Here is a 21,095-nt window from a genome sequence, read left to right as displayed (position 1 = left end):
TGCGGCAGGCCCGCGGCGCGGGGATGGTCGTGTACACTCGAAGTAGATTTGCTTGATCCATTTGTGATGTCAGAGGCAGGCTACAGTCTTTGTAGAATTTGCGAAAGTAAAATAATCTGTAGGCTTTGTCTTGAAAAGGGACACCCCTTCCCCAGCCCCCAGCCCCCCAGTGTGCTGGACGTCAGGCCTCCCAAATCCCGCCCCGCCCCTTTAGGTGGAGGGGGCTGCCGGGTGAAAAGGATACAGAGGCCCCGTCCCGCTGGACTCTGGGGTAGACGAGGGAAGAGTCGATGCCACAGCTGATGAAGCAGGAGGAAGACAAATGGCTTGCCAGGGCCTGTGCGAAGTGGCATTTGAATGAAACCTTGAAAGACACTTTGATTTGCAAAAATCGGGAGGAGCAATAATTCCACTGAACTCCAGCAGCTTCTGTTGGATCTGCACCCTGCCTGGCTGCCTTTGAGGCACAGGATAGTGTCTGGGCGAATGAAGGGGCTCGCACTGTCCCAGCTTGGTCATGGGGGAAAGGGGTAGGTTTGAGACGTTAGATCAGAGGTCCCCAATTGTTTGAGAGTGAGTACTGTTTTTTTAAAAGAGATATATGTATTTATTTATTTGAAAGGTAGTTAGAGAAGGATAGACAGAGACAGAGAAAGATCTTCCATCCACCGGTTCGCTCCTCAAAGGGCCACATCATCCAGGTCCCAGGAGCTTCCTCTTCCAGGTCTCCCATGTGGGTGCAGCGGCCCAAGCACTTGGGCCATCTCCCGCTGCTTTCCCAGGCGCATTAGCAGGGAGCTGGTTCGGAAGTGGAGCAGCTGGGACTCGGACCAGAGCCCATCTGGGATGCCGGCCCTTTAGACAGCCAGGGTCAGCCCTGAGAGTGAGTGCTCTCAGGCTGGGCACGCCGTGTAGGCTCTCCCCTTGTAGGGCACGAGCAGTGGCAGGCTGTGTGCAAGGAAACAAGCATGGCTGTGTTCCTGTGAAGCTTTGCTTTCCGAAAGCCGTCGTCCATCTCCACTGTGTTGCTTTACCTCATTTTGGAAGCAGGCTTGCTCCGTGGCCGACTTCCAGTGCACATCAGTGTGACTCTGGACACGTTGGGCTTGAGGTGCCACCAGAGCACGCATGTGGTTTGTCCCACAGACTAAGCCCCAGCTCAGTAGAAATACTGGAATCAGCTGCAAGTGTCTACAGTCTGTGCTTTATTTAGTTTGTCCTCTGCTCTCCGGTGTTGGGGCAGGGGTAGGAGTTTCCAAGCAGATTTTTTTTTAAAGATTTATTTATTTATTTATTTGAAAGTCAGAGTTACACAGAGACAGAGGAGAGGAAGAGAGAGAGAGAGAGGTCTTCCATCCTCTGGTTTCCCCAATTGGCCGCAATGGCCGGAGCTGAGCTGATCCAAAGCCAGGAGCCAGGAACTTCTTCCCAGACTCCCACCCAGGTGCAGGGGCCCAAAGACTTGGGCCCTCTTCCACTGCTTTCCCAGGCCACAGCAGAGAGCTGGATGGGAAGTGGAGCAGCCAGGACTCGAACCAGAGTCCATAAGAGATGCCGGCACTGCAGGCAGCAGCTTTACCCGCTATGCCACAGCACCATCCCCTCCAAACACATTTAACTACGTGTTTGCCGTCATAAACTGAGTGCAGCTCTATTGTGTTGCTTTGCCTCGTTTTGGAAGCAGACGTTCCCATAAACGTCCCCCCTTGAACACTGGCGTTAGTGTCACAGCTGGAACTCGCTGAGCCCTGGCCCTGGCATCTGTGCATCTTGTGGAGCCGTGTCCATTTCCTCCGCTGCTGAACAAACAGATCCCAGAGCATGGACACTGACCAGGAGCCGGCGAGCTAGAAACAGGGCCACAGCCCGAACTTGGGAGCACAACAGAGCGCTAAGTCAGGAGCTGAACTCGTATTCATCCCCCGACGCCCTCTGCCACATCTCACGCCACGTGTTGATGTGGTGAGCTTTGCAGTGGAGCGATTGGGTCCATGGAAGTCCAGGCCTCTCCACTTAGGGCTTCTTGGCCCCTCACTGGGGAGCCCAGTGCTGGGAAACACAGCTGCAACATGTTTGTCTAAGCTGTCAGCCAGGGTGCTGATCTCCACCCAGCGAGACGAGGAAGGTCAGAGAGGGGGCGGCCAGCTCAGCTTTCATTAAATAGTCACCTGCATGTGCAACCTATACCAGCCGGACCCCTGTGTTTTCAAGGGTTTGTAGCAGCAGTGGGGGTGGGAGGGGGTGAAAATTGCATAATGAGAAGCAGTCAGGGCAGAAGTGGGAGAGCTTTACATTCAAAAAAGGAACAGAGGCAAACAGGACACAGGGCGCAGGACGTGAAGAAAACCGCCCTTGGTGCCTCTCAAAACAGCTGACTCATGTGGCTTTTTTTTTTTTTATAATGTATTTGCTTTTTAGAAAATCCCTGGGAAGTTTAAGAAGCTGTTTTCTGAACTGGAGAGTTTAACTGTAAGTAGTCGAGCCGAAGGCTACTTCCTCTTAAGTCGAGGTTCTTTCTAGATTTCTCTCTGCACCCATGCCCAGGCGTCAGCCAGCTCAGACCAGCCTGCTGGTGCAGAGAAAAGTTAACTTCGCGCCTTGTGGAGAAGCCAGCGGGGGGTGCTGCCTGCTCGCGGGAAAGTTCCGAAGGCAGAGTTTAAGGCCAGCTCCCTTCGAAGCCTGTGATGTTAACGAGCCTGCGGTCAGGGTGCACCTGGTGTCCCGGCGCTGCACTCTTCTCTCATCTTAGCAGCCTTGAGGGGTCCGAATAGAACCCAGAGTTTCAGCAGCAGCGTGCTCGGTGTCCTGCGCCTCGTCTGCGCGGCGGGAGGGCAGTCGGGCTTCGCCAGGCACCTCGCAGAAGGCGCTGGCGTACCTCGTGATAGAGCCTGTGGAGGAATCGCTCTTCAGGGAAAGCAACCGGGCGATGGAGAGGTCCCCTCTGGATTCCCGTCATTGCAAACGGGTAGCTGGCGGTTCATTCAGGTTCCCTGCCCAAACTTCCTGAGCTTATTCTCCCAGGAGACGTGGGGCTGCCTCCTCCCGTCTCTCTAAGTCACTTTCCGGCATATAGCGCAGGTGGACTTAGCAGTGGTTCTGTGGCTCGCCATTGAGTGCCCCTTTCTCTCTGCAATCTGCTTGCTTCCACAGGACCCTTCCCTGAATCACAAAGCCTACAGAGACGCATTCAAAAAGATGAAGCCGCCCAAGATCCCCTTCATGCCCTTACTGCTTAAAGGTAATGTTTGCCTGTCTTTAGTGCTGTGTGATTCCAGCTCCCAGAAATTTCTCTGTGTTTAGAGGGCAAAAATAAAAGAACAGACAAAAGAAGACACCCTATTTCTTTCTTTCCAATTACGTTGGCTGCAAGACCTACCTGTATTTGATGGTGCTACGTTTTCAAGTACTTCATTGTTGAGCAGACTTCGAAATATTTTTAACTCAGAAAACTCAACTCCGGAAACTTTTGTGTTCTGGTTTTACTCCACTTTTTTTTTTTTTTTAAGATTTATTTTATTTATTTGAAAGGCAGAGTTGCAGAGTGAGGTAGAGCCAGAGAGGGAGAAAGGACTTCCATCTGCTGGTTCACTCCCAAATGGCCAGAGCTAAGCTGATCTGAAGCCAGGAGCTTCTGGGTCTCCCATACGGGTGCAGGGGCTCAAAGATTTGGGCCATCTTCCACTGCTTTCCCAGGCCATAGCAGAGAGCTGGATTGGAAGTGGAGCAGCCGGGATGCAAACCGGCGCCCATATGGGATGCCGGCACTGCAAGCTGGGGCTTTAACCCTCTGCACCACAGTGCCGACCCCTACTCTGCTTCTAAGTGCTGTGCTGGTTCCTTTGTTGGCTGCTGTCCGCTGAAGTCAACCAAGAATAAGGTTGGCGTAAAGAACCCAGGTGGTAATTCCTCTTGCAAGATGTGTTTGCAACGTGCATTTTAGAGCCACGGTCCACAGTGTGGTGTCCACTGAAACCTAGCTTTGGTCCACACAAGCAATATAGTATCTGAAAGTCACTGGTAGGGAGCAAACTTCCTTCTCCCAAAGAGTGGAATCTGGTTGGCAGAGTACTTCACGGCTCCAAGTTAGACCAGTTACCGTGTGCAGAGGGCACCAAATCATGACGCAACTCGTCGGTTCAGTGATTGTCTTTCAAAGGGGATGGATGGAAGGCCACTGTTCTAAACTCTGGCATCCAGCGCATATCTTTACCTGTGTGTTTTCCAGGGCAAGGGGGTCTGGCTGTCTTACTGGGTCGTATTTTGATGACTTCGAGGGGTTTCATGGGATTATTCCTTCATCAGGCCTCCGCCCTTCAGGGCCTTTGCCTTCTGCTGGGCGAGGCCCCACTGACCAGTCCCAGAAACGCAGTTCTGGAAATGAGTGACGTGGGCACTGCACTGCATTTCTGTGGACCTGGCCACCCTCACCCCCTGCCACCCGCCATGGCTACAAAGCTGGCGGCGTTCCCACCACAGCTTCTCTGCAGAGCAGCCAGAGCTCAGAGAACTGCGAGATGCTTGTGTCCCTGCAGTGACTCTGTGAGCTTCATCTGAGATAATGCAGGTGTCCCCATGAAACAGGAATGCAGTGTTATTAAGTATAGAGTATTATAGTTTACAGTATATCTACTGTATGGTATTCTGTATATAGCATTATGGTATACAGTATGTAGACTACATAGTATACTATATATAGTATTATAGTATACAGTGTTTATACTACATGGTATGCTATATATAGTAGTGTAGTATATGGTATATATATTGTATAGTATACTATGTACAGTATTATATTATACAGAATATATACTATATGGTATCCTATATATAGTATTATAGTACATAGTATATATGCTATATAGTATACTATATATAGATAGTATTATAGCATGCACTATGTATACTATATGGTATACTGTATGTAGTATTATAGCATACACTGTCTATACCATATAGTATACTACATACTGTATATAGTATACAGTATTATTAAGAACAACTGAGAGATGCATAGGACGCTTCATTGGAGCTGAAAAGGCTCTGTTAACTACAAGTGGAGGACGTCGGGAGAGCTTGCAGTGCCAGGATAATGATTTAAAGTCTGTTCAATCCTTGGAATTCATTTGCTTTGAAGCTCAGTTTATTCAGATTTTTGCTCTTTATTTGCAAAGTAAAATGCCTTCAGCTGGAGTGTGGAGGGTGACAGGTGGGAAATAACACTTAGAATCATTTAGATGCAGACAGGGACGGTAGAAAATGAGGACAGATGGGAGAGAGGAATTGATTTTAGGAGGAAAAAATTTAGAAGCAATAAATACCTTAATGAGAAATTGGTTGACAGTGTCCCTTTAGCTTAATTAGGCGTGAGCAGAGCTTCCTGCCGTACATTTGTGGTTTTCCCCCCGAAATATTCACTGCGGCCGAGTGTCTCAGGCTCGCATCTTAGCTTGGATGCAATTTTCTGCTCCGCTGACTTTAGCCCTCTTTGTTGGCAGCGAAACAAATGCCCCTTTTTGCTCATTCCCAAAGAACTACATTGGACACTTAGCCTTGTCCCACTAGAAGCTGCCTTGGGTTTTTTTTTGTTTGTTTGTTTTTTGACAGGCAGAGTGGACAGTGAGCGAGAGAGACAGAGAGAAAGGTCTTCCTTTGCCGTTGGTTCACCCTCCTCCAATGGCCGCCGCCGTAGCGCGCTGCGGCCGGCGCACCGCGCTGATCCGAAGGCAGGAGCCAGGTGCTTCTCCTGGTCTCCCATGGGGTGCAGGACCCAAGCACTTGGGCCATCCTCCACTGCACTCCCGGGCCACAGCAGAGAGCTGGCCTGGAAGAGGGGCAACCGGCACAGAATCCGGCGCCCCGACCGGGACTAGAACCCGGGGTGCCGGCACCGCTAGACAGAGGATTAGCCTGTTGAGCCACGGCACCAGCCCTTCCTTGGGTTTAAATAAGTACTCACTTAGTCCTTTGCCCTTGTGGTCATGATAAAAATGCTGCTCCCTGCGCGCCAGCCCCCTCGGCAGCTTCCCTGCCTGCTGGCCTCAGTGAGTTCACATTAAGAGGGGGCGTGATTGAAGGCAGCAGGGGCCACACAAGTAGCCTTAGGAAGACATCACTGTACAAGGTGCCAGAGGCAAGGCGTGGGTTGCTGCTCTGAATGGCCACATCCCATACCGAGGGCTTGGGTTTAGTGTTGGCTCCTCCACTTCCCGCAGCTTCTGGCTTAGGCACTGGACCTAATGGCTCCTCACATGAGCTGTGTTGGAGTTCCAGGCTCCCAGCTATGGTCTGGCTGACGCAGGCATTTGGGGGATGAACCAAGAGGATGGGAGATCCCCCTCCGTGTCTGTCTGTCTGTCAAGATAAATGAAGATGAGTGCATTAAGAGGTAAAGCTTCCGAGGCAGCTGTTAGGGCACTCACCAGCAGGTGGACTGTAACCAGTGGTGAGAGAAGTCAGGTCCTTTCAAGTTGAGGTGAGTGGGGATGCGTGAACCTTGCGACACTGCGGGAATGGACCAGGCCACTCCAGAAGGGCGCTTGTCATCTGGAATTCCCGCCGAGGCAGAATGCAGGCTTTGAGGCTGGGTGGCGTGCAGGCAAAGCGTGCGCCCTGTTGCCTTTGCCGCTCACAGAAGGGGAACGCTTACTGTGTCAATCACTCCTTTCTAAACGCAGTGTCACAGAAAGAAAGCTTGCAGTTGTTTTCTGGTAGCAAAATTGCAAGAGATAATGGAACGAGCAGATAATTTGTCGGAAGACCCGCACGCTCCATGGTGTATCATTTTCCTTCTAGGACAGCTGTTAAAAGGAAAGGGAGGAAAACGGCCAGTGCTGGAAACTGTGTCCTGGCCGCTCCTTGGGATGGGCTTGTGGCTTGAGTCGCCCCCTGGTGGGCTGTCAAAGCCCCCGGCCCCGGGCTCTCTGAGCCGATTTCAGGAGCACCTGTTTCATAACTGCCCCCACAGGGACAAGCAGAATAAAAATCTTGATTGGCTATAAATACATTCTTTTTCTAAAAGTTTTAAAACACCCCCTTTTTTTCTAGCAGGCTTTTTTAAAAGATTTATTTATTTGAAAGGCAGATAGGGGAAGACAGAGAAATTGTCCATCTGTTGGTTCATTCCCCAGATGGCTGCAACTGCCAGGCCTAGGCCAGACAGAAACCAGGAGCCAGGTGCTTCTTCCAGGTCTCCTACACAGGTGCAGGGACTCAAGGACTTGGGCCATCTTCCACTGCTTTTCCAGGCCATAGCAGAGAGTTGGATCAGAAGTAGAGCAGCAGGGACTTGAACCAATGCCCACTTGGGATGCTGGCATCATAGGTGGTGGCTTTACCCACTGCACAATAACACTGGCCCCCTATCAGGTTATTTTAGCAAGATTTTTAAAAATCATTTTAATTTGATTGGTGCTCTGTTTTTGATATAACCTGAATGTTCTCTTTAAGTTGCAGCAGCTGTACAAGACCACTTACCATATCCCGTGGAAAAATGGAATTAAAGATACCTATGTTTATTTTAGTTAAAAAATTTTTTAAATCTTTGCCTCATTTTTTTTCATAATACACATTGCCCATGAACTTTTTTTATTGTTTATATTTTTGAAAAGCAGAGTGGGGGGAGAGAGAGAGGGAGAGAGAGAGAAAAAGAGATCCTCCATTCTCTGGTTCACTCCCCAGATGGCCACAAGGGTCAGGGCTGAGCTAGGCCAAAGCCAGGAGCCTGAAACTCCACTGGGGTCTCCTACGTGGTGGCAGGAACCCACGCACTTGGGCCATCACCTGCTGCCTCCCAGGTGCATTAGCAGGGAGCTGGAGCAGAAGCAGAGCTGGGACTCCAGCCCACACACTCCAATATGGGAGACAGGTGTTCCAAATGGTGTCTTTGTTTTTGATATTCATTTATTTATCTTCATCTACTTGAAAGAGTGATGGAGTGCAGAGGGAGGGAGAGAGAGAGCTTCCATCCACTGGTCCATTCCCCCAAATGCCTGCAACAGCCAGGGCTGCTTAGGCCGAAGCCAGAAGCCACCTGGATCTCCCTTATGGAAGGCAAGACCCTAGTACTTGCTTCATCACCCGCTGTCTCCCAGGGTGTGCAGTAGGAAGCTGGACTGGAAACAGGGCAGCTGGGACCCGAGCCAGTGCTTAGATACGGGATGCAGACATCTCCGACTCCAGTCCTGCACCCCCACCCCGCTTCTCGCCTTCATCAGTGATGGTTTTTCCTACCCAGTCACATGAGGCCGGCAACCTTGCCATCCTTAAACTGGCCCCTTTTCTTGCTCACTCCTCATACACAATCAGGCACTGGCTTTGGGAACCAAACATGGAAATGTCGAAATCTAAGTCTTAATTGTTTCAGGGGAAACAGGCCCCATGCACTTTGCCCAAGATACTCTTTCGAAAGCACACGTCAGCGTTAAAATCCTGTCGTTTGTGTGCACTTCTCTGCTCAGCATTCTGAACCAAAAACACACCGGGCCAATTAAGTCACAGAGTGCTGTTAGCTTACTGTAGCAGTGTGTTCTTTCCACTGGCTTAACAGTAACTGAGGCTCAGGAACTTATAAAGGGGAAAGGTTTTCCTGCCTCTTCCAGCTGCATTGGGGGCAGAAAGTCCGAGACCCAGCTGCCCCACCGGCTCAGTGACCAGTGACAGCCTCGTGCAGGCGGCTTCTCAAAGGTGGGAGCACCTGCCAGGGCAATCACATGACAAGACAGGCAGCCGACGCGCAGGGAGACGCCGGTCTTGGTGTATTTTAATGGCAACACTTTTTGCATGAACTAAGTGAGATCCTACAAGAACTGTAGTATTCCCTTCCAAGGGCATGACCCCAGTGACCTAAGAGTCTCACTAGGCCCCACCTGTTACAGGTGCCGTCACCACTTAACAGCGCCATACCAGGAACCAAGCTTCCAGAACTTCAGCCCTTGGAACACAAGCCCCATGCAAACCACAGCACCTACATTACACAGGCTGAAGGTGGACTCCTTGTGAGTGAAGTAAGGTGCTTCTTAATACACACACACACACTGCACCTACGTGTTGATCACTCTCCAGACTCAATGTCAAGTGATCTTGCCAAGTGCATGGAATGTTCTAGAATGTTTAATAAAAATGAGAACATTGCTTTGCAGGTAGACCTCATCAGCCGCCGCCTCCTAGCCATTCCTAACAGTGTCTGTCTTTGTGTTCTTCATTCTCAGATGTCACCTTTATTCATGAAGGAAATAAGACGTTCTTGGATAATCTCGTCAATTTTGAGAAGCTGGTACGTAGCTTTCCTTGTGTGCCCTTCTTCCCACTGCATAGGAGAGGAACGCCTGTCCCCTTGGCTCCAGGAAACACCTGGGCCAAGTGTTTTTCTCCCCGGGACGCAGGGGGATTTCCAGGGCCACCTGTGCTCTGGGATGCGCATTGTTGGTTCAGTGTGCAGCCATGAAAAATAGCCATCCTGGCAAGGTTTCGAGACCCAGATGTGAAAGGTCGCCCTTTGTTGTTAATAAGAGAGCCTCACTGCATTAGCACCAGCAGTTGGGCTTCCACTGAGCCAAAATAAAACCGCAGTGCCTGTCGGGAGGCCTAACATGGGGCTTCACTGCCATCCCGGCCCCTCTCTGTGTCTCAGCTACACAGGGCTTCCAAGGCAGGCATCTGCCAGTACCACACACTTGAGAGGAGTCTGGCGTTTGGAGGGGCTGCATGGGAAGGAAGGGTACCCCCTTACCGTCAGCCACCCGGCTCGTGAGTAGGAACGGTCCCTGGAATGCCTCTCCCCCAGGTATCTGCAGGACGGTGCCCCGTGCTTTGTCCTGTGGCTCCTGTGGCTTTGTGTCCTGCCCCTGAGTAGAGGTGGGTGTCCCTAAAACTGGGCAACTGTAAAATAGAAGCCCCACTTGACCACTGGGGGAACAGGTTGTCCTGACAGGTAAGCTGCAGCATCCTGGGTTACACTGCCCGCCAGGGTTAAAGAGGAGACCGGTCACCCTTGCCCGCAGAGCCTGGCCGCGGCCTGACCTTTTCAGTGATGGCAGTGGGTCTGAGTGGGCTCGTTGAGGAGCCGGTTCCCTGTGAGTCTGCATCATCTGGGTTGAAGCAGAGGCTACAGACCATGAGCCTGATGAGACCAGATAAGACCTGGCATCTGACCTCTGCCTCCTAAGCACATGGCAGGGTGCAGGCTCCATGCCTGTGGCCTCAAGGACAGGCCTTGGGGGACACCTGTCCCCAGCTCCCTCTGCACCACCCTGAAGGCGACCATTCTGGCCGGTGGTGTCGGAAGCAGACACGTGCGTAGCTCACCAAGTCTCTCTGCACTGAGCATCCTGGACTCCGAGCTCAGTTGTTTGAGAGGCTTCTGTCAGAACGTGGCCGTGGGCAGTAGATCGAGTGTTGATCACTGCACCTGCGTGTGGCCGTGTGCAACTCGGAGCTCACCGTGGACCCAGCCGAAGGCTGCAGGCGCTAGGAGTTCCGTCTCGCAGCAGGCTCAGCTCCCGCGTTTGAGACTGATGAAACAATCGCAGGAACACAGAGCCATTGGTCAGCATTTATGTCACCTCCTGGCCAGCACTTCTGGTTACACACCAAGTGAGCGTGTCCGAAGCTCTTGGGTGAGGTTGGTCACACCAGGTGGAATTTCTGTAGAGGTCTAGTCTTTTCTTTTCCTCCAGCTAACCTGGAGGGGCCCGGGTGGACACCTGTGCTCTTTGTAAACCACTGTTGCCTGCTGTTAGGAGCAGACTGGCCGTTGACCTTGGCCCTGAACTGACCCAATGATTTGATGAAGTTGCTCGTGCCACCAAAGGCACAGCTGGGAAAGACCCTTGGAAGAGGCCTGCAGCCTTCCTGGGCTCCCTCCTTCTGACCAGCATCTCTGGGGACTCCGTGGGCCTCCTCCTTCTGACCAGCATCTCTGGGGACTCCCCAGGACTCCTTCTGGCCAGCATCTCTGGGGTCTCCCAGTGCCTTCTCCTTCTGACCAGCATCTCTGGGGTCTCCCCATGCCTCTTCCTTCTGGCCAGCATCTCTGGGGTCTCCCTGTGCCTCTTCCTTCTGGCCAGCATCTCTGGGGTCTCCCTGTGCCTCTTCCTTCTGGCCAGCTTCTCTGGGGTCTCCCCATGCCGCCTCCATCTGACCACCATCCATCTCCAGCCATCAGCAGAAATCCTTCAATGCCACCTTCCTTGTGCAGCAAAATAAACTTCTCTTTTAAGTTCATTTTTTTCCCCGCACACTTTTTAAAGTTCCCTCGTAATACTCTGTTTTGTAGCCCATAGCAGAACTCGTTTTAAAAGAAAAGGGGAAGACAGGTGCAGCTGCCTGCACAGAGCTGGCCCGTTGCTGGCCCACGAAGCCATCGGGGTTGGCAGCACATTGTTTTCCAAGATGATCAGTGGGCTCCTGGGCCTCACAGGAGATGGGACTGAGGTCACCCAGCATGCCTTGTGCTGGCCCCCCGTATGTGGAAGAGACGGGGTGAAGTTAGGCGTTTGGAGGAGACGGGGTGATGTTTGCCTGGAAGCATGCCGATGAGTTTTTTCCCTAGCCCTGTGTGACAGTTGGATGCAGACAGTGTTTTCAAGGAACGTATCATTGCAGAGGACGGGGTTTCTCTTAAGCTAAAACAGGATCATCTTTCACCGTCACGCCCAATAGAACCTAAGTGAATTAGCTTGTGAGAAGCCAGTTCCTCGTGATGGACGTTAACTTAAGCCAGCTCGCAGATGATTCAGTGTATTATGTCTCCGCCGCTGACACAGGCCAGCACATTAAATCAGACCCCAGGCAGACACAGGAGCTCGTGGCTCTAACGAGACCTCTCTGGTCCCCTCTGCTGCCTCAGCAACTCTCGGCTATTTCCCTTGCAGACTGTTCATAAAGGAACAAAGGGCTTCCCCCTTTTCTCTTTCCATTCCTCCAGGGTGAGAGCACCCGTGTTCCCCTTTATTTCCCTCCACAAAGGCTAACGGTGAGAATCAGGGCTTGGATGTCCATGCCCCAGCCCGTCGGGGGCTTACATGAGCTATGCAAACGGCACACACACAATAGAAATCAATGTGACTGACGCCGCCGCTTAGAACAACCGAGATCGCTCTCCTGGGAACGGCGGTAAAAATTTAGGGAAGGAAACGTAACAATACATTCACAGACATGAGTCAAATCTCATTTCCTTGGCAAAAACGCAGCTTGAGCCGCTGCTGTAATCACTGTCCTATTTAATTTTCCGCTATGGAGTGGAAGTCCATTAGAAATACAGTCGCAGGGACAATTTAATCAGTAGGTCACATTCGAATCATGTCCCTGTGGCTCTGATGGATTTTCCTTCAGGCATTTTTTTTTGGTGTTAATGTTATTAGTCTTTCAGCAGTCCTGCCGAAATTGCTATCCGTGGGTGAGCCCCTGTGTTCGGCCCGTGAGGGCAGGACACCAAGAACAGTGACCCCAGGGGGCCAAGTTTGGAGGACCAGCGAACAGATGATGTTGATTCTTGAATATTGGGATTTTGATATGCGACAAAGTAGGGAGTTATTGTAGATCCTCAAGTGAGCGAGGTCACGAGCACAGAATTCAGAAATTATTCCAGCAACGGTGTGAAGGAGTTAGAGTGCAGAACGGTCTCATCTAAAATGCCACGTCTTCTCATGACAGAACACTAACAGCGGCCGGAAGACTGTTGGCAGATAGCATGTGTGTGCTCTTGGGATCTTTATAAAAGCAGCTGCAAATCTAACAAAACTTTTGCATGGAGGTAGTGAGGACTTTAATGATGAGTTTTCATTTTTGATTTTTGCTTTTTTTTTTTTTTTTTTTTTTTTACTTTTGAGGAGGGGAAGTGCTGGCCACTCGCCAAATTCCCACAACAGCCCAAACTGGGCTGACGCCAAAGCTGGGAGCCAGGAACTTGGTCTAGAATGCCCATATGGGTGGCATGGACCCAGTTACTTGAGCCAGGGCCCCTGCCTCCCAGAGCGTGCTTGAACAGCTGTCGGAATGGGGAGCTGGAGACAGGTGTGGAATCCGGGTACTCCAGCATGGGGTGTAGACATCTTAACACCAAGCCAAACGCACACCCCTCACGAGGACTTAAAGAAACCAGTGCGCACACTGAAGACGATAGAAGGGAATGTAAGTTATGAGCAGAAAACGATCTCTGTCAGGATGTGTTGGCCAGTGTCTGTCTTTCACAAGGGTCTGGTGCCATCGAGGCCACGAGAACCCCCACCTTTGTTCTGCACACGGGAGGCTGTGTGTGTGACGCAGGGGAGGCGCAGGGCATTCCCAGGCCCCTGGCGCTTTCTGGTCAGGAGGAAGAGAAGGGAGCACCCCAGCAGTGACCAGGGCTCAAGTCTGTAGACAACGCAGAGAGCGGTGGCGTGTGGACAGTGAGCCTCCCGGGCCAGGAGGGAGGGCTCAGGAAGGCTTCGTGGACGACAGGTGACACTGACCCGAAGGGAAAAGCTAAGCAGGACTGGAAGACTTGGGCAGGAGGGCTGCTCTGTTTTAACACTTTCCCAAAGCCCAGCTGGAACGTGTGCAGCCTGGTGTTTGTACAGACAAGCACTAACCGTTCTTTTATACCCCAAGCTCATTGGCATCAGGCAGAGTCCCGTCCAGCTTCCAGTGTAGCTCTTCTGTCGGCCCACGAGCTGTTAGAGTCTATGCGTCCCAGGAGGCCGTGTTAGTGCTGCAACCCCTCCCGACCCTGCCACTGATCCGTTTCCTGTTCTGCCTTCCAGCATATGATCGCAGACACGGTCCGGACCCTGAGACACTGCAGGGCTAACCAGTTTGGTGAGTAAGCAAAATCAGCTGTGGCCTGTCCATTGGTAGCTAGAGTGGCCGTGTACGCGTTTTTGGTGGTGAGAAATTTAACAGCTTGTAAAGTGTAACACGTCTGTATAGCAGGTGCATGTTGTATGCCTGTCTCAGTGCCCTCATTGCGTGGGGGGTGCTAAAGCCAGCATCGGGCAGATGGTTGTCCCTGTATTGGCGACTTGATGCTGCCCAGAGGGACTTGAGACAGTCTGAGGTGGTAGACTCCCCACTGCGACCAGTGGGTGTAAGACTATTCGTTCCATTCTCCATCTCAGGCACCATCAACACCGGGCTCAGGTGGTGTGAGAACACCTCAGGAAGGAAGGAGCTTTCGCAGGGGCCGTGGGACCCTGACACCAGTCCTGGGGAGAGGTTCTTAACCCTGTCGGTGCAGGGCAGTTTTCACACTCAGTCTGCCCAACTTCCTTGCCTGCTGTTCCTCTGCCCTTCACATATGGTTGGAAAGGAGGATGAAAAATAGGAAGTGGAACTCAATCGCGCTAAGGCAACCCAAGTAAAACTCGGTTAATGCTTCCTCATTGTAAAATACTGTTCTCAGCAACCCAGAAGTACAGACCCAGTACAAAATCAAAGTCCCACCTCCTAAGGAAAGCACTCCTAAAAATTTGGGACAGATTGCTACGTTTTATTTTGCTTTGTTTTGTTTTTTTTTCCAGTTCTGTGCTGGTCTTGGCTGGCCATATTGTCTCCCAGCAAAGCAAGTTAGGAACAGAACATTTATATAGATTATAAAGTCTTCTGTTTGAAAGAGAGAATTTTTTTTTTTAAGATTTATTTGAAAGAGTTGCAGAGAGAGATAGAAAGAAATCTTCCATCTGCCAGTTCACTCCCCAGATGGCTGCAATGGCCAGAGTTGCTGATCCAAAGCCAGGAGCCAGGAGCTGCTTCTTGGGTGCAGGGTCCCAAGGACTTGTACCATCCTCTGCTGATTTCCCAGGCACATTAGCAGTGAGCTGGATCAGATGTGGAGCAGCTGGGACTTGAACCAGTGCGCATATGGGATGCCGGCGTGCAGGCCAGGGTTTTAACCTGCTGTGCCACAGTGCTGGCCCTGGAAGTGAGAATTTTAAATTCAGGACCTTAAAAGACTCAAGTGCATCCATACCACTGGATATGTGCCTATGTCATTCTCCATTAGGTGTGCAAGTGCAGTGCCGGGGTAAGAGAGACCATGATAATGACGTTGTCATGGAGGTTCGGTACCCATGTGAGCATGGTGTTGCTGGGAGTATGGCTTCTTGCCTTCATGCTTCCTCCACCCACTGCTTCCCAGGTATTTACAGTTTGGTTAGCTAACGAGCTGTGCGACATCGATGTCCCCTACTAAGGGGCGCTGGTTTGCATCTGCTCCAAGAATGGGCAGGAAGGTTATCCTGGTGTGCCTCTCCTCAACCTCTCAGACACCAAGTCACTCTCTGGGTCTCCCATGTGGGTGGCAGGGGCCCAAGTACTTGGGCCATCTTCCGCTGCTTTCCCAGACCGTTATCAAGGGAGCTGCATTGGAAGTGGAGCAGTCGGGACTTGAACTAGCACCCCTATGGGATGCTGGTGTTGCAGGTGGTATACCACAATGCTATCCTATTTAATTTTCCACTATTGAGTAGAAGTCCATTAGAAATACAGTCGCAGGAACAATCTAATCAGTAGTATGCCACAATGCTGGTCCCTGTCTGAATTCATTTTAACAGTTTATATGGTCATAGTAAGCCAGTGTCAACATTTGGGATAAAATACTCTGATGTTAAGCAAGTCCCATGTAAATTATAAAGTCAGTGGTCATGGTTGGCATTGTTCAATGTGTTGTTATTTTGAGGCCTGCAAAGTACCAACAAGATTATCTTTGGTAGCATCTTGTTTTCTAAACCACTGTTTCCCAAACCAAGAGCAGGTCCTCTGTGAATTCCAGAAACATGGTCTAAACAAAACAGCTTTTTGGTCACTTCCAAGCAGCAGGGAAAGGAAGGATGAAAAAGCCTTATAACTCCTGGTCCTTTACCACTCAAAGCCGGAAGCCTTATTTCCATAAAACCAAGGAGTGAAGCCACCCAGGACATACAGGTCTTAAGCAATTTCCTCATAAACGCAGTTGTCAGAAAAAGAGAAAGCACAGGAGAGAGGTGACAATAAAATGCAAGAGGAAAATAAGCTGCCCTAAGATGCTGTCAGCCTGAGTGTCTGTGTCACACTCTGCCTCACAGCCCGCGGAGCGAGAGGAGCTGATGGCACCGCTCACGTCTGCGTTGTCCCGCCCTGCACAGTTTGGCCAGTGTCTCCATGCCTCAGCTGCCTTGGGTTTGTGTTGGTTTTGACCTTGGTCCTCGGGCTTGCACGGGCTTGCCTGGCATGCACAGAAGCCCACCATGGCCCCTTGGTCCTCTGCCTGCCCTGGGTTCACAAGTGGGAAACCCTGGCCAGGTCCTTCGAAGTGGACTTCCAGAACCTGCTTTGCCTATTTGCTGTACTTTGCATTCTGTTTCATGGCATCTGTTGATGTGAATGGCCCATGACATTTTTTTTTCCCAAAACAAAGGCACTAAAGCACTGACCAGAAATATTATAACAGGCCGGCGCCACAGCTCACTAGGCTAATCCTCCACCTGCGGCACCGGCACTCTGGGTTCTAGTCCCAGTTGGGGCGGCAGTTCTGTCCCGGTTGCTCCATTTCCAATCCAGCTCTCTGCTGTGGCCCAGGAAGGCAGTGGAGGATGGCCCAAGTGCTTGGGCCCTGCACCCGCATGGGAGACCAGGAGGAAGCACCTGGCTCCTGGCTTCGGATCGACGCCACGCGCCAGCCATAGTGGCCATTTAGGGGGTGAACCAACGGAAGGAAGACCTTTCTCTGTCTCTCTCTCACTGTCTAACTCTGCCTATCAAAAAAATATATATAATAACAGCAACAGTGATGACTTGTTGTGCTCATAGGCTACATAGATGATCTGTGGGTGATTTCTAGCTGTCTAGACAGAGGTACAAGAGCCAGTGCAGACAAATGCTGTACACGGCCACACAGTGCGGGAACTCAGACCATAGGCGCAAGAGCCATGGGGACCTGATGTCGAGCCCTGGCTGTGCCACTCGCTGGCTGTGACTGTGCTCGGTGTCCCGCCTGTGGGGAGGGCTCATAACCCAGCTTGAGGACAGTGTGTGACGTCAGGAACAGCAGCAGAAGATCTCGCCAGTCTGCTTACATCTAGCCTGGGTTGCAAAGCATTTCCACCTTAGGACCAAGGCACCTCTGGGACTCAGACCCGTGACAGCCTCCCTTGGGGTTTGCCCTGAGCCCTGACTGGGGGATTTGTGGTGTTTGGAGATGGCATTGCTGCTCCCAACGCAATCACCTCCTCCTCCTCCTCTTCTCTCCTCTGACAAACAGGAGGCGACCTGTCTCCGAAAGAGCATCCGGAATTGAAGTCCTATGTGCACCACCTGTACGTCATTGACAACCAGCAGGCCCTGTTCGAGCTCTCGCACAGGATCGAGCCGCGGCTGTGAGCGCCGCCAGCCCCTTGCCGGGACGGCCGCACCCGCTTTGCTGGGAGGCGCGAGGTTGCTGAGTTTTATCAGTGCCCCACGAGACACTCACAGGAAAGCCAGCCCCAGCGTGCGCCATGGGTGACCACGAAGAGAAGCTGCTCCGTGCCACTCCTGGGGTAGGAGGGCAGATGGAGCATCAGGAGCTGTCTTGAAATGGAGAAATCTGGGTTTCTTATGATCACGTTGTTGATCGAGTCCAGCTTTCAATTGAAGACAGGAAAACACGTCTCGACGTACCCTACCCCAGCATCTCCGGATGCGCCCACGTACAGCAGCAAGCATCCTCACTTTGCCTGGCTTGCAAACTTCCTGCTTACAAACTCTCAGAGTCCTCCTCTCGGCCACCTAAAGACAGCGTTGGTGTCTCTAGGTCTCCAGGGAGGAGAGGGCTCTGTCCAGCCAAACCCAGGACAGCACCAGCAGCTGCTTGTCTCTAGGGGTGAGTGCGGACCGGCTGCTGGCACCCACGCCCTGACGTGCCGCTGAGCAGTGCCAAGGCATGTGTCTCTCTGCATCCACAATCACAGCCCAGTGTCTGCTCGCAGGTGCATTTAGTTCCTGTTCAACTGACTCGCAGCTCCAGGCAAAGCAGACTAAGTTGCTTTGCCAATAAGGAAAAAAATAGTCATCGCTAAGAAACGGACTCAGTGTTGAGTTCCTGGGGATTTTCTTGACGCTGGGGAGCAGGCTCTTCTCTGTATCAGGCGGAACACGGTTTTGAAAAAGCACAGAGCCTGACCCCTCGTGGGCACGCGGCAGCTGCTGCTGGACCGAGTCAGGCCTGCAGTCTTGAGCCTGAGGGTGCCCAGCGGTTTGCACACTTCGGGCGGGCTCCCTGCCCCCAGCATGGCTTGTGATCAGCCTAGCTGGCAGGGAGCAGGGCGAAGGGCCATTGGCTGTAGGAAGCACTTAGCACTCTGTCCAAGGAGGAGGTAAGACGCCAGCAGGGGATGCCGGTCTTTGGCAAACGTAAAGTGCCCGGATGCATCCTGGTGTCTGATTCACATTAGAGACCCCCCCCTCCAAGTCCTGTGGCCCCCTCGCAGCCACAACAGAGCTTTTCTATACTTTAAGTCTTTGTTGCTACCCCTTGGTTTCAAGCGGGGAGTCCGGTAGCAAACAGGACGTTTTGCCATTTTCAGGGCAGGATGAGGAGGGGTTGGAGAATTGCCCATATCCTGCAAATGAGCAGGCAATCCCGTGTGTGCAGGTGTCGGAATCCACCTGTGCCAGCTACAGCCATGTCGCTTTGCCAAGGTGCCAGGGCCCTGCCTCCGGTATTCGATCCCATCATTGTCCACACCTAGGACCCTCAGCATCCTTCTCTCCACGCCCCCATTCTTCTCTCGGCTGCCCACCCACCCACACAGACCTGCTTACTCCTGGTCTCGCCAGCCCCTCTTTCAGCTTTGTGGCTGATTGGGGCCCTGTGCCCTCTGAGGCCGTTTGTAGCCATGCCGTTCGTGGGGCTTCAGATAGCGCCGGCAGGAGCCCCCTGGAGGAAATCTTCTGTGGGACGTTCAGAGAGACCCAGACTGGGCCAGCATGTCAAACTCAGTCCTGTAGGACCGAGGACTGGCCGCTCCCAGATCCGCTTCCTGCCGCAGGAAGGGACCAGGTCTTGCTGGAGATCAGAGCCCTGGGGTCCTGAGGGAGGAGACCTCTCCCCCTCTCCCCCCACCACCTGCTGCTGCAGCGCTCCCTACATCCTGCCCTTGGTAGTTGGTGAGGGTGACCTATGCCTACCTGCTCTTGTCCTTTCTCTGTGCTCGGGACCAGTCCGTCAGCTGAGGCCGTTTTGGTGTCGTCTCAACATTCTAGAGTTTGTCCCTTCCTCGGCACTAGACCTACCCTGCTCCAAGTAGACAGCCAGCCACCTGGAGAGTGGAGTTCTCTGGGTCTTTTCTGGAATGTGTCCACTGTCTCCACTGTTTCCCAAGTAGCAGCTCTCAGAAATTTTAGGGGGTGGGGGCCGGTGATGCTCCCCAGGAAGCTCTCTCTAAGGAAGCCCAGCTGAGAGCAGGCCATCAGGGAGGAGCGCCCCCTGGCTCCCTGTTTGGGGGCTGGGCCCTGGCCCAAGCCCTCCATCTTCACCTAGGCCTCTTCCCTGAAGGTTTTGTCCTGACTCAGCAGGTGGCCTGGATGACTCAGCTCTTTTCGGGCTCTCCTTTGGGTTTTTACATCTCTATGCTAGTGACAGCACAACCATGGGCAGCCCCGAGGGTCTTTGTATTCATCCACAAACTAGCCCTGCTTCTAAGTTCGCACTGGGCAACCATCCGCAGGCTCCCATAGGCAAAATCGCAACTTTCCAGTTTTTAAGGTTCCCCATATACACTCGCAGGTGTTCCGCAGACTACTGTGTTTTGAATCCACTCTTTGTTACACGATCTGTATAATTGCCAAGTGGTTTTAGGGATAAATATTAGGACTAGCAGTCACTTTTTTTTTTTTTTTTAGTATCTTTGATTATGTTTAGAATAAGTTCATTTTCCTAGACCACAGGGGGTAAGTGTGGAACATGCATTGAATTTGGAAGCATTAAAGAAACAGCCACACCTCTGAGTCTGTAGAAAGAGGATGCTACGCCAGTCCACGCTCACCTGGGAGTGCGGGAGAAACAGGTGCACGGAAGAGGTAGCTGGTGATGCCTCTTGGTCCCTGGGGCTGGACCTTCCCTGCTGCCCGAACCCAGCCCTGCAGTCCTGTTGGAGCCGGCGTGTGGACCATAAATCCCAAACAGGTGTTCCTTCAACGACACAAGGAGTCCCTGCTCCTGAGAACCTGGGCGAAAACATTCAAACGCAGTCTGCCACACAAGATTTCTTGTCAAGTCTTACAGACATGTCCTTAAAATTTCAGCCTGCTCACTAGCGAGCACACCAGTCTTGCTTCAAACTGGTAGCGGGGTGGGGAAGGCTTTTAAACGTCGCCAAAAAGTATGATGAAATGTACTACTGTGTAAAGCAAAGCTGTATATACTAAACGTTTTCTAGCAGAGTAATATTTATTTGCATAGCCTATTTATTGTATTCGTATTACACTGTTATTAAAAACTGGGATGAAATCCATGACCTGAAGCGAGGAACCTTGCCTTCTCCCATCTCGTTCACCAGGGCCGCTGTGACACAGTCAGCTTGCGTTAACGATTAGAAGACAAACCCCCGATCAGGGCGTCTACCTAACTTCTCAGGGACTACGCTTGTAGTTTTCCACCATCGAAAGAGCTGGTGAATATGAAGCATTTGTGGAGTTACCAGCACTGCCATGAACAGTGTTTCCCTCCCCCACCCCCCATCTTTCACACTTCCTGCCTCTGTATATAGGACTGTGCTGTGTATTTATCGAAGCTAGCAAGCAATAACTTAATATGTAAAAATGGCCAAGCAATATAAGGTGAACACATACAAGTAACGGTTACCTTATCTGTATTTTCAAGTTTTTTTTTTTTAACTGCTTTTCCAAATATAAGACTATGGTAAAGACACTCCTTGGGCCTCCTCATTGCTTGATCCGTGACGCTTGTGGGTCAGGTGGCCTGTGTTTTGGGGAGCAGGTGCTGAGAGCTCAGAATTTGCTCACTGAGAGAGCTGGAAGGCAGCCCGCTGAAGCCTGCATCGCTCTGCCACTGGCTCCCTGCAGAACCCAGATAGGACACATTGGCCATTGCATCCTGAGATTTTGGGATCCCACAACCACTGTCATGGCCTCGCCCCACTTGG

The 21,095-nt window shown here is 51.8% G+C and overlaps 1 protein-coding gene across 1 annotated transcript in view; it reads left to right on the top strand.

Moving 5' to 3' along the window:
• The window catches only part of RAPGEF5 (Rap guanine nucleotide exchange factor 5), a 249,155-nt gene extending 228,337 nt beyond the window's left edge, over positions 1 to 20,818 (top strand). Inside the window, exons 22-26 of the mRNA XM_062179032.1 lie at positions 2,419 to 2,469; positions 3,151 to 3,238; positions 9,207 to 9,271; positions 13,740 to 13,794; positions 17,213 to 20,818. Coding sequence (XP_062035016.1) covers positions 2,419 to 2,469; positions 3,151 to 3,238; positions 9,207 to 9,271; positions 13,740 to 13,794; positions 17,213 to 17,331 — 378 coding nt within the window. The 3' untranslated portion in view covers positions 17,332 to 20,818. The remainder of the gene's footprint in view (positions 1 to 2,418; positions 2,470 to 3,150; positions 3,239 to 9,206; positions 9,272 to 13,739; positions 13,795 to 17,212) is intronic.
• Positions 20,819 to 21,095: the final 277 nt, after the last annotated feature.

Source organism: Lepus europaeus, chromosome 20, assembly GCF_033115175.1.
Source record: "Lepus europaeus isolate LE1 chromosome 20, mLepTim1.pri, whole genome shotgun sequence".
Lineage (NCBI taxonomy): Eukaryota > Metazoa > Chordata > Mammalia > Lagomorpha > Leporidae > Lepus > Lepus europaeus.
This window is presented reverse-complemented; position numbering and strand designations above follow the sequence as displayed.